A 17,758-nucleotide genomic window follows, 5' to 3' on the forward strand; every position below is an offset into this window, starting at 1 on the left:
GCTGGCAGCCGCCGGCTGAGGCCGGCCAGCCCGCCGGGCCTCCCACGTCATCCGAGCAGCGAGCGCGGCTCGTTGCAGCCACTCGCGCTCTCTATGTAATCTACTAGAGCCAGAGGAACACAGGGGCTCTGATACTCGAATTACACAAGACGGCGGCGCGCAGAAGCAGGATTTGCCCTGGGGAAGGTCACTGCTGAAGAGGAGCAGGTCGGGGAGAAGCCACGGCATCGGGAAGGCGTGCGGAGGCCCGCGGCTCTCCACCTTGCCCACCAACCCCCAACAGTCTGAACAAAAAAAGCCGGACAGTGTCTCTCAGAGGCAAAGGGCGCACACGTCACTCACGCAGAAACAGCTCACTGTGGGGAAGGGAAGGGCGTGTCGTGTTGCACACCTCGGTCCCGGAGCTGCTTTATAAACCTGCAGATAATTATTTTAAAAAGGCAGGACTGCAGCCACTCCCCACTCCCGTTCGATTAGTGCAGACTCTGGGATCACTGTGTCACACCATCTCACACTGTCTCACACCATCTCACACACAGTGTCACACCATCTCACTCACACTATGTCACACCATCTCACACACACTGTCACACCATCTCACACACACTGTCACACCATCTCACACACAGTGTCACACCATCTCACTCACACTGTGTCACACCATCTCACACACACTGTCACACCATCTCACACTCTCACACTGTGTCACACCATCTCACACACAGTGTCACACCATCTCACACTCACACTGTCACACCATCTCACACTCTCACACTGTGTCACACCATCTCACACAGTGTCACACCATCTCACACACACTGTCACACCATCTCACACTGTCTCACAGTGTCACACCATCTCACTCACACTGTGTCACACCATCTCACACTCACACTGTCACACCATCTCACACTGTCTCACACTGTGTCACACCATCTCACACACACAGTGTCACACCATCTCACACTGTCTCACAGTGTCACACCATCTCACTCACACTGTGTCACACCATCTCACACTCACAGTGTCACACCATCTCACACTCTCACACTGTGTCACACCATCTCACACAGTGTCACACCATCTCACACACACTGTCACACCATCTCACACTGTCTCACAGTGTCACACCATCTCACACACACAGTGTCACACCATCTCACACTGTGTCACACCATCTCACACTGTCTCACACTGTGTCACACCATCTCACACTGTGTCACACGATCTCACACAGTGTCACACCATCTCACACACACAGTGTCACACCATCTCACTCACACTGTCACACCATCTCACACTGTCTCACACTGTGTCACACCATCTCACACACAGTGTCACACCATCTCACACTGTCTCACAGTGTCACACCATCTCACTCACACTGTGTCACACCATCTCACACTCACAGTGTCACACCATCTCACACTCTCACACTGTGTCACACCATCTCACACAGTGTCACACCATCTCACACACACTGTCACACCATCTCACACTGTCTCACAGTGTCACACCATCTCACACACACAGTGTCACACCATCTCACACTGTGTCACACCATCTCACACTGTCTCACACTGTGTCACACCATCTCATACTGTGTCACACGATCTCACAGTGTCACACCATCTCACACACACAGTGTCACACCATCTCACTCACACTGTCACACCATCTCACACACACAGTGTCACACCATCTCACACCATCTCACACTGTGTCACACCATCTCACACTCACAGTGTCACACCATCTCAGACTGTCTCACAGAGTGTCACACCGTCTCACAGACGCAGTGTCACACCATCTCACACCGTCTCACACTGTGTCACACCATCTCACTCACACTGTCACACCATCTCACACTGTCTCACACTGTGTCACACCATCTCACACTGTGTCACACCATCTCACACAGTGTCACACCATCTCACTCACACTGTCACACCATCTCACACTGTCTCACACTGTGTCACACCATTTCACACTGTGTCACACCATCTCACACAGTGTCACACCATCTCACACACACAGCGTCACACCATCTCACACTGTCTCACACAGTGTCACACCATCTCACACACAGTGTCACACCATCTCACACTGTCTCACACAGTGTCACACCATCTCACACACACAGTGTCACACCATCTCACACAGTGTCACACCATCTCACACACTGTGTCACACCATCTCACACTGTCTCACAGTGTCACACCGTCTCACACACACAGTGTCACACCATCTCACACCGTCTCACACTGTGTCACACCATCTCACACAGTGTCACACCATCTCACACTGTCTCACACAGTGTCACACCGTCTCACACACAGTGTCACACCATCTCACACTGTCTCACACAGTGTCACACCATCTCACACACACAGTGTCACACCATCTCACACAGTGTCACACCATCTCACACACTGTGTCACACCATCTCACACTGTCTCACAGTGTCACACCGTCTCACACACAGTGTCACACCATCTCACACTGTCTCACACAGTGTCACACCATCTCACACACACAGTGTCACACCATCTCACACAGTGTCACACCATCTCACACACTGTGTCACACCATCTCACACTGTCTCACAGTGTCACACCGTCTCACACACACAGTGTCACACCATCTCACACCGTCTCACACTGTGTCACACCATCTCACACAGTGTCACACCATCTCACACTGTCTCACACAGTGTCACACCGTCTCACAGACGCAGTGTCACACCATCTCACACCGTCTCACACTGTGTCACACCATCTCACTCACACTGTGTCACACCGTCTCACACTGTCTCACACAGTGTCACACCATCTCACTCACACTGGGTCACCCCATCTCACACACACAGTCTCACACCGTGTCACACCATCTCACACTGTGTCACACCGTCTCACAGACGCAGTGTCACACCATCTCACACCATCTCACACTGTGTCACACCATCTCACTCACACTGGGTCACACCATCTCACACACACAGTGTCACACCATCTCACACTGTCTCACACTGTGTCACGCCATCTCACACACACAGTGTCACACCATCTCTCACGCACAGTCTCACACCGTGTCACACCAGCGAATGGTCCAGCCTTTCCTAAGAAGGGCTGTGGTGCTGGCGCTCTGCAGTCAGGAGGGGAGGCTAATGCAACTGTCACGTTAGCCTCCGCCAGGGATGGTGAAGGGGGCAAAAACATGGTATCACTTTGCCAGGTTTTGGAGCTATAAGAGGTTTTGTGGGCAACACCATCAAAGATGAAGACACAGCTGGGTTCCTTCTGTGCTCACTTCCTGTTAACTCTCCACCCCCTGCCATGAGTTCCAAGGAAACAACACATAGCAGAGACTGTCCACCAGCTCAGGGCCTTCAAAAGTAAGTTCAAAAGTCGTAGATCTGAAGTTAAGGAACATGGAGATGGATCTGGGGCTATCTTCCAAAAACAGCGATAAGAAATATTACTCATTCGAGAGCTCAGAAACTCTGTCCAATTTGCTGAATTACTCCAAAGACCATGATGTACCTTGCTGTTCATTCTGTAAATCTTAGTCTTAGGCCAGAGGCAAGAAAATGTGACCTGACCTTCTCTGGGGCCTCCCATGTCCCACCTCCATCCTGCCTCTTCAGCACCTCCTAACCATCAGTCCTTCCCAACAGTGACCCTCGCCAAAGGCCACGGGATGGCGTGAGGCTGAGAAGCTGACCAGGGACAGCCAACCTGTCTCTGCTTGTTTTCACACCCCCTGAGATTCTCTGAGAAGAAGTGGAGGTGGCCAGTCCCGCAGCAGTAAGGATATGACTTCACAAGTCACAAAGTCAGCTTGCCAGGAAGAATGGAAGCAACAGTCAGCTACTGGAGTCGTCAAGCCATGGAGAACACAGCCTCTAAGTATTTCCTTTCCCCACACATTTTCCCAGGCAGCTGCACACACACCCAAACGTATTCACACGTGTTCACCAAGGAGGAAGTAGTAAACCCAGCTGCGGCAGCGTCACACACGACGGTGAGTTGTCCCTAACAGAGAAATTCTGTATGCGTTTGGGAACGGGCTCAAGTTCTCAGGCTCTGGGCCAGCAAACGCTGTGGGCGTTGTTGGCTGTGGTCCTTGAGCGATACCCACTGCCAGATGAACAGAGGCACACAATGCCAACAGCTCTGGAGGGACCCGCATATGCTCCTTTAAAGAAAGGGAGAGTAGCGTGGGGGTCAGGAAAGAGAGGGAGGAAAGACGCGGGAGAACCCACGTAAACTATGAGTCAGCCAGCATCCCCACTGCCTGTCTGCTGGGGAGGCCTGCCTGAGAGCGCTCCAGGGACAGCTGGCCGCAGGAAGGCTCGGGACGCAAGCTTCCCTGTCCAGTGCTCCCTCCCAGACGAGTTCACACAGAGGTGACATATGTTATCCTGTCTGTCACCACCCACACCCCTCAAAGGCGCTTCTGTCCTTACCATCACACCTCCAAAATCACCAGTGTGCCGACCATTAAGCAACAGAAATCAATGAGATTTGATCAACAGCCAAAATTCCTGACAATTAGGTTTTGTGAAGAGATTTCACGGAACAGGAAATGTCCCTTCTCATAGATCTAGAGAAGAGTGAGAGATTAGTAACATAAACACAAAAAAAGATACAAACCCAAACAGACAAAATATCATTCCTGTCATACATCTGATCATCTTTATGGTCCAACTCCCACATCCGTACATGACTACTGGAAAAACCAAAGCTTTGACTAGACGGACCTTTGTTGGCAAAGTAACAACATCTCTGCTTTTTAATATGCTGTGTAGTTTTGTCACAGATGTTCAGTCAAGGAGCAGCATCTTTTAATTTCATGCTGCAGTCATGGTCTGCAATGATTTTTGGAGCCCAAGAAAATAAAATTTGTCACTGTTTCCACTTTTTCCCATCTGTTTGCCATGAAGTGCAATCCTGAATATTCATTGGAAGGACTAACACTGAAGCTGAAGCTCCAATACTTTGGCCATCTGATGCGAAGAGCTGACTCATTCAAAAAGACCCTGATGCTGGGAAAGATTGAGGACAAGAGGAGAAGAGGGCAACAGAGGATGAGATGGTTAGATAGCATCACTGACTCAATGGACATGAGTTTGAGCAAACTCCAGGAGATAGTGATGGACAGGGAAGCCTGGCGTGCTGCCGTCCATGGGGTTGCAAAGACTCGGACATGACTGAATGACTGAACAAAGAACATAATACACCTGACCATCTTATGTTTTTGAGTGACTGAGTGAAAGTCACCCAGTCATGTCTGATTCTTTTCAACTCCATGGACTGTATAGTTCATGGACTTCTCCAAGCCAGAATACTGGAGTGGGTGCCCTTTCCCTCTCCAGGGGATCTTCCCAACCCAGGAATCGAATCCAGGTCTCCCACATTGCAGGCAGATTCTTTACCAGCTGAGCCACCAGGGAAGTCTAAGAATACTGGAGTGGGTAGCCTTTCCCTTCTCCAGCGGACCTTCCCGACCCAGGAATTGAACTGGAGTCTCCTGCACTGCAGGCGGATTCTTCACCAGCTGAGCTACTAGGGAAGCCCTCTTATATTTTTGGTCAAGGGGAAAAAAGTCATACTGTAGAAAAACAGAACAAATTAATTCCATCATCGGGTGATAGCAGTCCACAACCAAGTATACAATTACAGCGTATATCCGGGATTTCCTCTCCTCCTCGTTTCTGTCTCTGCCTTTCAGATCATCTCCTTTCAGCGATCATCACCTTCTCACTGTGGACCCTACTGGCCTCATGGGAAGTGCAAACCTGAAGCTACAGCAGGTGGCTTTTCCTGCGTCACTGGCGCCCAGCACTCCAGTTCTCATTGGCCCCTGCCCTGCCTGTCCTCCACCCAGATGCCAGGGAGCACCCCACAGCTCCTGACAGAGCCAGGAGGACAGGACTCGGGAATTCTTGCAACATTTCTAATAGAAAACCTTTCAGAGTACAGAGATCGCTTTAGGCTTCACCATGTTCCCGGAGCACCTCACATGAGGCCAAAAGCAGAGAAGTCTTCTAAAAATGCTTCGTGGGGTGGTGAGGCAGAGTCCATGAACTCAAGGACTCATTCAGAGGTCAAACACAACTGACAGTTAGACCTTCAGCTGGAGAACATTCATACACAGCTTTTGGTTTTTGATCTTTTGATATAAAAGGTGGCTATTAAAATTTAGGTACTAGACAATCTTGATAAAAGGTAAAATATGGGATGTGTTTTTTTTTTAATGTCCTGTAACTTTAAAAATATCACAACTGCCTGTGGATTACTAAGATGATAACTAAAAATCATTTGCTAATGAGGAACCCTTCATTTAAACATTGACAATCTCAGGAGACACAACTGAGAGAGTGAACTGAATACTTATTTATGTCGGGTAACTGACAAAGTCCAGTGTCTCATCCTTCTTGGCTGAGAACAAGGTTTGAACCAGAGTCAGACCCAGAGGCCCTGCCTCCACCAACCTCCATCCTGTTCTCTCTCTTGATCCCCAAAACTCTCTTTAGCCTCAGCGTTAAACCTCCCTTCCCTTAAAACTTCAAATACTATGATTAAATCAATCCATGCTTCTAGAAGCTTCCTGGTAGCCATGACAAAAAAAAAGGAGAGAAACTTTGCTAGAGAATTAGTTCTCATTACCTGATAAAAGGATTCCTTGGAAACAATATTAAAATCCTATTTTCATTCACCATGTAGACTTTAGAGGGAAAAAGACTCATGCATGACAATTTTACATGATTTCATTCAAGGAAAGCAGATTTTTCAAAAGACTTTTAAAAACTTGAGACACTATTCTTAGACTTAACCCCAGGGCTATCCCTATCAGAGTAAGTAGTTCAGAATTTGCTTAAGCCTTTGACAAATGCTAACACTGTAATCCTAACTAGGATTGCTAAGACATAAAAGCTGAAATTCAAAAGTTTATTTCAAGTCAATTGTTTAAAACACTAAATATTTCTCCATGGAAACAGCAGCCTTAAAATTATGGGAATTACTGGGGCAGAAGCCCAGGAAATCCTACTTGACCCCAAGCGTAGCTGCAGTGGTGCTCACAGATGTCAGGAGCCAACACCGGGGCTGGATCGCTGGCCCCTGAGCGGGGCCGCTCCAGGCCGCACACTGGCTCCCCAGCCTGCTGCCTCTGCTCCAAAACGGGGCTGCACAGACTCCTCCTCTCTGCTCAGAACCAAGTTTCAGGGCACCCAGACCCTGGTCAGGGCCTCTGCCCACCGACGTCCCAGACACAGTACTGAGCCCGGACTCAGAGGTCCCGGTTCCACATGTCCTTTGAAGAAGCTAGCCTCTCTGAGCCTCCGGGGTCACAGGCAATGTGCTAATGAGCCCTGCGCTTCAGGATGCCCCGGGGGGGCAGGAAGCTCCTCTGTGGATCACCAAACAGTCTCGGTTTCTAGGGGATCCTGTACTGATTTTTGAATAAGTGAATTACAAGTAAAAAGTGGAAGGATTATTGTTGGAGTTTACTCTATTTTTACTGATTTTTTGTGGTCAATTTTCGTCTCTTACAATAAACTGGTTAGTATTAATAGCCATTGATTTGAGGTTCACCTCTTCAGTTCACATGGGCAATCTAAGATTTCGTGTCTCCTAAATCTTCCAGTGTATGGTATGGCTTTCCCTATATATCTCATTCAGGATTGACAAATCCCTTCTCAGCTTGCTTTGCTCCCTTTTCCAATGAATATTTCCTCTTCTTCCAGGCTAATTTTTCTTTAGGCTTCCCTGGTGGCTCAGACGGTAAAGAATCCGCCTGCAATGCAGGAGACCTGGGTTCGATCCCTGGGGCGGGAAGAACCCCTGGAGAAGGGAATGGCAACCCATTCCAGTATTCTTGCCTAGAGAATTCCATGGACAGCAGCCTGGCGGGCTGCAGTCCCTGGGGTCACAGAGAGTGGGCTATGACTGAGGGACTAACACTCCCACTGCTTCACTCAGGCCTTTGCGGAAGGACTCAGGGCAGCCTGGCCACCAGAATGTGCTGTGGGAACAGTCTGCTTCTGCGCTCTTCTCTAAGTAGCCACTCACCACATGCGGCCACTGAGTCCTGGGAATGCGGTGGTGTGACTGAGTAACTGAATTTTTAATTTCATTGACCTCTGATGAATTTAAATTACAGTAGCCACAGAGGGCAAGTGGCTACCCAATAATGTAAAGATGCTGTTATTGGTTTCCACACTGGACTCGAATTTGACATTAGAATTGAATTTGCACACGTGTGTGTGTATGTGTGTGTCTAACTGTCTGCAGCTTGCTGGCACTGCCTTTTCTTCGAGGCATCTTGACTAGCGGGATAGGCAGCCTTTCTCCTATGATTAAGGCTCAAGGGGAAGTACTGATCTTACTCTGGAGACTTCTACAGATCGGAGACAGTCTCCACCTGGCTGGAGGATGACCAGGTTTGCTACTGAGAGGGTTCAGTCACTCTGCCTTGCCCCATATTAAAATAAATAAATAAACAGAGTAAACAAACCCTTCTGACCCCCACCTCCCTGACAGTTTATCATCCCACCTCCTTGTTCAATGATGCAAACCCTGCGGCAAGAGTTCTCCATGCCTGCTGCCTCCCGTCCCCCTGTTCTGCCCGGGCCCACCCCTGTCAGCCCCCGGCCCGGCCCCGCACGGAACAGCTCTCCCCCAGGCCCATGTGGGGCCCATGCTGCCCAGGCCCTCTGTCACCCGCTCGCTTTCTCCTTGAAAGGCTCCCTCCTCCCGGCCTCTGGCCACCGCCCGCCTGGCCTCCCGGCCCGTAGCCTCCACGGGCGCACCTCCACTTCCCATGATTCAGAGGCCGCAGGGCTCACTCCTCACTGGGACCCAGCACGTCCCTAGGAGAAGCTCACCCACCGCACAGCTTCTCATGACCTGTCAGTCCCCGCAGCACCAGGACCAGCGCTGTCTACTCGGTCAGAGCATGCCTGACCTAACCTTAAAGATCAAAGAGATAATGAGCAAGCATACAGGTCAGACACCCTCAAACACGGAAAAATAAGTGAAAGAGCCAAAGCCACGCAGGTGTTCTAGAAAGCTCACGTCGGGCTGCCTGCATTCCTGGGAACCACGTGAACGTCGACCGTCCCCCCGTCTCTCCCAGTCGTGCAGTTTTTTTGGCCACTGTCCACAAAGCCCCCGCTCAGACAAAGAGGGGTTCTCAGGGAAGGGGGAGACGGGCCGAGGGGAGGGGTCGCGTCACAGCAGGCCTTCCTTTGTACCTGAGGCGTCGCAGGCGTCCAGGCTGCCTTCCGCTGGCTCATGGCTCATCTGCTCCTGGGGGTCTGCCCTGCTCCTCAGGGTCAGCAAAGCGGGTCCTCTGCTCCCGCCCTTAAGTGTGAAGGGGAGGCAGCTGGCTGGAGAGAACGAGAGGAGGTGGTGTTAATGTCGACGACCAGCGAGGCCTGGGACTTCCCAGGTGTGTGGTGGTGAACAGTCTGCCTGCCGGTGCAGGAGACGCCAGAGACATGGGTTCCGTCCCTGGGTGGGGAAGAGCCCCTGCAGGAGGGCGAGGAGGCTGCTCCAGTATTCTTGCCTGGAAAATTCCATGGACAGAGGGCCCTGTGGCTATGGTCCAGGGGGTCGCAAAGAGTCAACCACAGCTGAGGGACTGAGTAGGCAGGCGCGCGCGTGCACACACACACACACGTGAAACACGCCACTACAGCCAGGAGTGGGGCCCTCCCGGAAAGCCTCCAGCCACAGGCAGATGACTGTCTTTGTGCCCACTCCCTGACAAAGGTCTGTCTCAGCTGCAGGATTTGGCCTGGCAATTACTTCATCTATCAGGTGCCTGGGGAAGGGGGGACAGGAAAGGTGCCCTGTACCTTTCACTCTCTGCGGGCTCAGACAGTAAAGAATCGCCTGCAACGCAGGAGATGTGGGTTCGATCCCTTGGTTGGGAAGATCCCCTGGAGAAGGGAATGGCTATCCATTCCAGCATTCTTGCCTGGAGAATTCTATGGACAGAGGAACCTGATGGACTACAGTCCATGGGGTCACAAAGAGTCGGACAAGGCTGAGTGACTAACACTTTCACTTTCCCTTCACCCTTTGCCCACCTCTAACTACTGGGTCCCAATGGCATCCTCTATTAAGAACCTGCTGGCTTTCAAAAATACTAAAGTGGCTTGGGGGAGTTGGCAACTTCAGCTCTCCTGCTGTTGAAGGTAACTTGTTACAGTAAATACGATTTTTAATAATAAAGGTTTGGCCTTTTCTTAAAAATAAATTAGAAGAGGTAGATTCATCTCTCACTTGCAATCCAAATGGCTTTCTAGAGAGGTAGGGATGGGACAGAGGTCCAGTTACCCAGTGGGAGCTGCCCAGGGCCCTGGCATTTCCACAGGCCAGAGCTGAGCCAGTGACCACCGTCATAGTTAATGAGGCTGGAGAGCACTTTTCTAGAACCAAGCCTCAGGGGCCCAGGGCTGCAGGAAAACCACGAAGGAGCTGGGGACCACTGGACAGCAGGGCAGAAGCCCTGGACGCTGCATGCTGGGAAAAAGCAAGGGCCGAGGAGAGGAGCAAAGGCGGCTGAAGACAAAGAGGCGTCGGAACAAACAAGCCCGGAAGCACGCGGAACACCGGTCCTCTTCAGCGGTCAGCCCGGCCCTCTCCACGCCACTCACAGCGGGAGGGGAGCTGGGCAGAGCTAGGACTTCAGGTGTTAAGACGTGTGGGAGTGTAGTGTTCATGGGTCTCTGGCTTGCTATTCTTATCTTTCATATATAACTAACAAGAAAGCCAAGGTCACAGATGTCTGAAGTGAAAAATCATATAACACTCGACTGTAAGGAATTTCTAAGTCCTATGGACAGATTCTAGAATGTTTTACTGGTGAAAGGAGGACTTCTGATATGTAATAGACATTTATACATATGAATTATTTTAAGGCAGCTTCACGAAGGCATAATTGACACCTAAACTGCCCATATTTAAACACAGCACTTGGATAAATCGGGATAGATGTACGCACCCGTGAAACCACCAGCATAACATTTTGAGTAATTAGAGCTGTGTGGAAATGAAAACACAGATTGGAGCAAATGCTGGAGTCGGACGACTAGTATCCTAGTCTGAGCGTCAGTAATTCCCACACAGCACAGACACGTCACGTCACACACTCCACACCAGAGTCACGCTGTGGGCTCGATGCAAGGTCGTGAGTACTGTCTACCTCATGGGACCCCCAAACGCCAAGAGCCCACCAGGCGGGAGCAACATGATCTACCTGGCAGGGTGGGGTTGGGCGAGGGGCCTCCCCAGCGCTGACTTTCCCGACCCCTCCAGTCTCCAGGCCTGTGTGGTGTAACAGATCACGTGTGCGTGCGTGCTAAGTCACTTCAATCGTGTCCGACTCTTTGCGACCCCATGGACTGTAGCCCGCCAGGCTCCTCTGTCCATGAGATCCTCCAGGCAAGAATCCTGGAGTGGGTTGCCTTCAGGGGGATCTTCCCGACCCAGGAATTGAACCCACGTCTCCTGAGTCTCCTACACTGCAAGCAGATTCTTTACCAAGAATACTGGACTGGGTTGCCATGCCCTCCTTCAGGGGGATCTTCCCGACCCAGGGATCGAACCCACGTCTCTTATGCCTCCTGCATTGGTAGGCAGCACCTGGGAAGCCCATAATAGATCACATATATTCCTTTAAAATTTCAGGACATTCTAATGATATCTGTGTCTAAGAGACCAGAGCCAAAGTTTCTTTCTAAAATAAGAGGAATCGATAGGGACTAAGACCCAACCATGAAGACTGTGGATGCAGGACGTCACAGGTCAGCAGGAGGTGCCCTTCTCCTGGAAAGCTGAGACAGGTGGGGTGGGTGACACCTCCCTGCCCTGACCAGGTCTCTCCCTGCCTGCAACCAGGACAGTTTCCAGGACTGCGCTCCAGGCACAGACAAGCTGGTTGTCAGACCCGGGGAAACAGGAACTGGATCACAGAGGGGCCCTTTGGGGCCCTTGAGAGCAATCCGCTCATTCACATGTTCAGGAGTCTGCTGTGACCATCCGGATCCAGTCCAGGGCCGGGGGCTGCAGAGAGTTACTGTTCCGCACCGAAGCGATGGGCACCCAAGAAGGTGTGTGTGTGAACACAAAGGGTGCTGCGCTGGGCTCAGTGACGGCCCAGCAGGTAGGTCAGCAGAGCACCCAGGGGCGACTGCTCTGCTCCGCAAAGCTCAGACGAGCCGAGACTGGGAGCCCTGGGGCCACACCAGCAGGGTGAGCTGCCCTTGGCAGGAGCCCAGGCCCACACGTGGGCTGTGGGCACAGGACGGGGGTGGGGATGGGCTCGAAGCGGCAGAGGCTGGTGGCCCTGAGGACAGGGGGCAGCAGAGAGACTGAGAGGGTGTAAAACAGCACCAGAGTACTCAAACCTGCAGAGGCTGAGGGACACGCAGACGACAAACATTTCTGAGATAAGCAGCCCTATTTTTACACAGATGAAAACCAGCGTTTAAAGCTTTTTCACATGAGATGAAAAACATTAGTCCTAGACATCATGCCGCACACAGACTGGATAATCAGCAGCAGAAGCCTGTGTCGACAAAGAGTGTCTAAATTTAAGCCAATCTCGAATTTAGGCATTTCCCTCCAAATAACCATTCAGCGGATTCCAGGAAGGCTGTGTTTTGGAGCCACCGAAAAGACCGTTTTCCTGAAGGAGAAGAGACCTTCAGAGGAGTGACAGATTGCAAGAGGAGAGAAAGGCAGAGACGTGACAAGAAGGGACACACACAGGCACACATTCACACATGCACACACATGCACACATATGCACACACACATAAACACACTAAGCCTCTTTCAGAGAGAGAGGGCTTGGCCGTATGGAAGGCCAGACAGATGGGTCAGGGCCCAGGAAAGGAGACAGGATAAAGCTGCCTGACAGAAAGCAGGGATGGTCCAAGGGCTCTAAGACAGTGGGGCTTCCTCCCAGGGCAGCCGCTCTCTGCATTTTGAAACTGTGGGAGTCTACGGCCATACCACCCTGAACGTGCCCGATCTCGTCTGAAACTGTGGGAGTACAGTCTGAGTTCCCAGCACCTGTGTCCTCTTCTCTGGACTCACTCAGCTTACTCTTGCAAACTGCTTCCTACCCAGCCTTATCCTGGAGAAGGGCGTGGCAACCCACTCCAGTAGTCTTGCCTGGAGAAGCCCATGGACAGGGGAACCTGGTGGGCTACAGTCCATGGGGTTGCAAAGAGTCGGACACAACTGAGTGACTAGCAGAAGAGCCTTATCCTCTTCCACCAGAGCACTCAGGTTTCTCTTCCTTCTCTACACCACTCCTGGGGGTTGATGAAATGCAGGCTCCTTGACCATGGCAGGCCTCCCACGGAAGAGCAGAGTCCTAGCAGGAAGACCACAGAGCGTGCTCTCATCCAGACTGCAGAAACCCAGGTGCCCAGGTGCCAGGCCTGCACTCTGCACCCACCAACAGCTAGGGAGTCCTTCCGACAACGGGGCACCGAGGCCAGGGTGGTAAATTTCCACAACTGTAAAATGCACAATTTATTTACAACCGATTCAGTTTATGAAATTCACAGCATGGCTGCTTTACAAAAGCAGCTCCTCTGTTTTCCTTTATTTTCTGAATGAGCTCAGGCACCCAGCAGGGCAAGGCAAGAGAGGGGGTGTTTCAGGATGGAACACGAGCTGCAGGCACCCTGAGAGGCGGGTCCCGGTGCGCACAACCTGGTACCCAGTGAGGACCGTGGAAGCAGCGCTGTCACTGGCCGTCAGCAGGTTTCAGAGGGCCAGGCCTGAGGAGGCAGTTTCAGGAGCACTCAGGGCAGGGCTTGGAGGTGAGGTGGGAGGCATTCTGAGAAGAGCGGACACTCGGAGATGCAAAGCAGAGGGAGCAGGATGGGGCCTGCGTGGAGAACATGCTGGAAAAGATCTGCCTTAGGCTGATGGAGCCTGGAGCTCGGCTTTAATGAGGAAAGAAGAAGCTGGTGATGACAGGGACTCGCATTTATGGACAAGCAGTCAGGGTGCAGAGCCTGGCCACTGTGTGAGGGAACTGAATGAAGGAGGAAGGTGGGAAGACAGGTCTCCGTGCATTTAGGAAAAAGGAAGCGATGGGTGAAGACAGAATTCTGTCATGAAGAAAACTAAGAGAGAGGAGGCACTCAAGGTGGTTTTGAACATCTGAGCAAGATGAAATACCTGGGAACACAAATGTTTTCTTTTTAATGGCTATTACTGACTGGAATTTTTTTTAAATCTCGGTGCATACACACACAAACTTTTACGATTTTACCATAAAACTTCACCATTTTTACCTTTTTAAAGTGTTTGGCTCTGTGGCATTAAGTACACTCACCTTGCTATACAGACATGACCACAGTCTGTCTCCAAAAGTCTTTCCATCTTCCCAAACTGAAGCTCTGGGCCACTGAGAGCCGCCTCCCCGGTCTCTCCACTCCAGGCCCTGGAGACCACCACTGTACTTTCCACCTCGTCTGACTACTCCAGGAGCTGTAAGCGGAATCGTGCAGTATCTGTCTTTTTGCAACCTGAGTTTATCTCACTTAACATACAGCCCAAGCTTCATCTGTGTTGTTGTATGTGTCAGAATCCCCTGCCTCTCTAAGGTAAAGAACATTCCACTCAGTGGATATAGCCACATTCTTTCATCCATTCATCCCTTGATGGACACTTGGGTTGCTTCTAGCTTTTGGCAACTGTGAACAATGCTACCATAAATAGGCATGTACAACTACCTCTTTGAACTCTGCCTTCACATCTCTTGGGTATACTCCAGAAGTGAAATTGTTGGATCATATAATAATCCTATGTTTCATTTTTTGAAGAGTCATCACACTATTTTCCACTGCTGCTGGATAATTTTCACATTCCCATCCACACTGCATAAGGGCCCAGTATTTCTATATCCTCAGCAGCTCTTGGTCTTTTCTTATTTTCCCTTTTATATATAAAAAAATAACAGTCATCCTGAGGGATGTGAAGTGGTATCTCATTGTGGTCTTGACTTGTATTCCTCTAATGCTTCCTAATGTTAAGCATCTTTTCATGTGCTTACTGAACATTAGTATGCCTTCCTCAGAGAAATGTTTATTCAAGTCTTTTGTCCATTTTTTAATCAGATTGATTTTTGCTGTTGTTGAGTTGGGAGTACTTTACACAGTCTGGATAGCAATCCATTATCAGATACATGATTTGTAAATATTCTGTCCCATTCTGTGGGCTGCCTTTTTACTCTGTTTATTGTGCCCAAAATTAAAACTTTCAAATTTTGATGAAGTCCAATTATCCCTTTTTCATTGTCATCTATGCTTTTTGTATCATATCCAGGCAATTATTGTAAATCCAAGATCATAATGTTTTCTCTTTATTTTCTCCTAAGAGTTTTATAGTTTTAACTTATATGGTTAGGCCTTTGGTAAATTTTGAGTTAATTTTTTGAAAATGTGAAATATAGCAGAAATTTTCTTGTCATCCTTGCACATAAGCCATGCTATTCTTCTCTAAGTTCCAATTTTAGTACACGTTCTGCCAAACCAAGCAGAAACAAAATCCTTGGAAGAAATGCATTAAGTATATGAAAATAAGACTGTTTACGATACACTCACAGTAATAAACGCTCTCACCGTCTAACTTGAGGACTCCACGTATCTATCCCGGCCCCACCAGATGCTGTAACTGTCACTACTGAAGCCTGTCTTTGCCTCCTGCACTCGCAGTGAAGCGTTTCCTTACGGTTCTGACCCTGACTCGCACATGTTCTATAATTATTCTCCAGGCTTACGCCAATGTCTTTCCCACTCTCATGACAAACCAACAGGGACGCAGCAAGATTTTTAGGTCCTCTTACCAATTTTCCATAATTTACAGATGGAAGCTATGATGAAGACGTATTTCAAGGAAATTAGATATTGATTTAAACAAGGGGGTTCGTTTGAAAGCCTTACATTGAGAGTCCAGACCCGCAGACACTTTCCCCCATCCCTAGAAGAAGCAAAGGGTTTATTCTTGGGACAAACGAAGGCAGAGACTCTGCAGTCAGACAGGCTGACTGGGGAGAGGACCGAGAAGGCTGCAGAGAGAGGAGGGCAGAACTGAGGCTCCAGGCTGGCAGGAGCACAGGAAGAATCAGCATTTCTGCATGGAAGGCACCCCTTCACTGCCCCAGCTGCCTGTTCCCACGCAGCTGCTGGAATGTGCGCTTCCAAGCGTCTGCGCCTGCGCCCACCCTGCCCTGACAGGAGACAGGAGGGCTCTTCCCCAGAACGGACTGCGCCAAAGACCTGCGGCCACCGACACGCGAGGTCGCCCCACGCAGTCACTTGACAGCGAGCTCACCAGACCACGACCTCTGACACCCCTCCCACGTACTGGAGCTGCCAATTTGCTTTCCAGGCATCATCCTTAAGGAGGAAAGGATGGTGAAGGATAATGCAGTAGTCAAGGAAAGTCTCCAACATGGAAGACTGAGGCTAAAATCACGAGCAGTTAAAAGAACCTTGGAAAGAGACCACGAGGAGGAAAAAAAGTTCTTAACACTGTAATATTCTCAGAGAGAGAAGAAAATATATTATATTCATGGTAAAAGGAATGCTATAAAATGAACAACTGGAGAACAGTAAAGAGTTCTTGGAAAAATAGAACATTAGAAAGTGTAAAAATCAGTGAAGAATTTCAGGGAAAAAATTGAAAAACTCTCGAAAGTAGAACAAAAATACAAAAATAGCAAGAGAAGAGAAAAGATAAAAAAAATAAGGATTAATTCAACCCAGAAAAATAAAAACAACAGAAGAAAGAAATAATAAAGAAAATAACCCAGGACTGAAGCATATACATCTCTGCTATTGTTGTTCAGCCGCTCAGTTGTGTCCAACTCTGTGTGACCCCATGGACTGTAGCCCACCAGGCTCCTCTGTCCATGGGATTCTCCAGGCAAGAGTACTGGAGTGGGTTTCCATTTCCTTCTCCAGTAAGACTCTGGACTGTCTGACATATCAAATGCCTGGGACAAGAGAAAGAGTCCAAAAAATCCTCCCCAGAGTTCCAGACTCCATCCATGGTCTACAGTGAATTAAAAAGCAATCCTATTGCTTTTTTGGATGGAGTCTGGAACCACTTACAATGTAAGTGTGTAAGTGGCATTACAGTATGGACAGGAAATAAGGGTGACATGGTTAAGTCTATCATCATCCGAGATCTAGAACAGCGTCCAAGAGCTCCCAGAGGAGGAGAGGCCGCAGACAAAGGGAAGGGAGGAAGAACGGTGTTCTCTTTCTCAAGAACTGCACTGGACACTAGAAGATAGTGGAGCAAAGTGTCCAGAACTCAGATGAAAAAGGGTTTTCAACCTGGAATTCTGCATCCATTCGAAATACGGAGGGAGGTAAAAAGAATCTTCAGACATACACAGTCTCAAAATGTTTACTCCCAGGTATCCTTTGTCAGAAAGGTACTAGATAATGTGTTCTAACAGAGTGAGGGCACAAACCAACAAAAAGAGAAACATGAGATAGAGGAGGCTCCCAAGCATGTCCCAGGTTGCTGATGGAAGCAGCTCCCAGGACCACAGTGTGCAACAGATGTGGCCCTTCCAGCGAGCCAGAGTTGAAGGTGCTGGGAGAGTGCTCCAAGGGAACAGACCATGGAGCTGGTGGAGCGCTCTAAACACGTTTGGAGTAAATTTGGAAACTGGCTTGTTAGCTGTGACAAATCTGTTAGAGCAT

General features: G+C 49.7%; 1 protein-coding gene and 1 non-coding gene across 2 annotated transcripts in view; both read right to left on the minus strand.

Annotated features, from left to right (window-relative positions):
* PDE10A (phosphodiesterase 10A) overlaps nucleotides 1–17,758 on the minus strand; it is a 341,777-nt gene that overhangs the window by 300,571 nt on the left and 23,448 nt on the right. The window contains exon 2 of the mRNA XM_043887946.1: nucleotides 9,260–9,394. Within this exon, the coding sequence (XP_043743881.1) occupies nucleotides 9,260–9,308 (49 nt within the window). The 5' untranslated portion in view covers nucleotides 9,309–9,394. The remainder of the gene's footprint in view (nucleotides 1–9,259; nucleotides 9,395–17,758) is intronic.
* LOC122684557 lies at nucleotides 15,476–15,581 on the minus strand. Its single transcript, XR_006338095.1, has one exon. It is a non-coding gene; the product is annotated as a U6 spliceosomal RNA (small nuclear RNA).

This window comes from Cervus elaphus, chromosome 26, assembly GCF_910594005.1.
Source record: "Cervus elaphus chromosome 26, mCerEla1.1, whole genome shotgun sequence".
Lineage (NCBI taxonomy): Eukaryota > Metazoa > Chordata > Mammalia > Artiodactyla > Cervidae > Cervus > Cervus elaphus.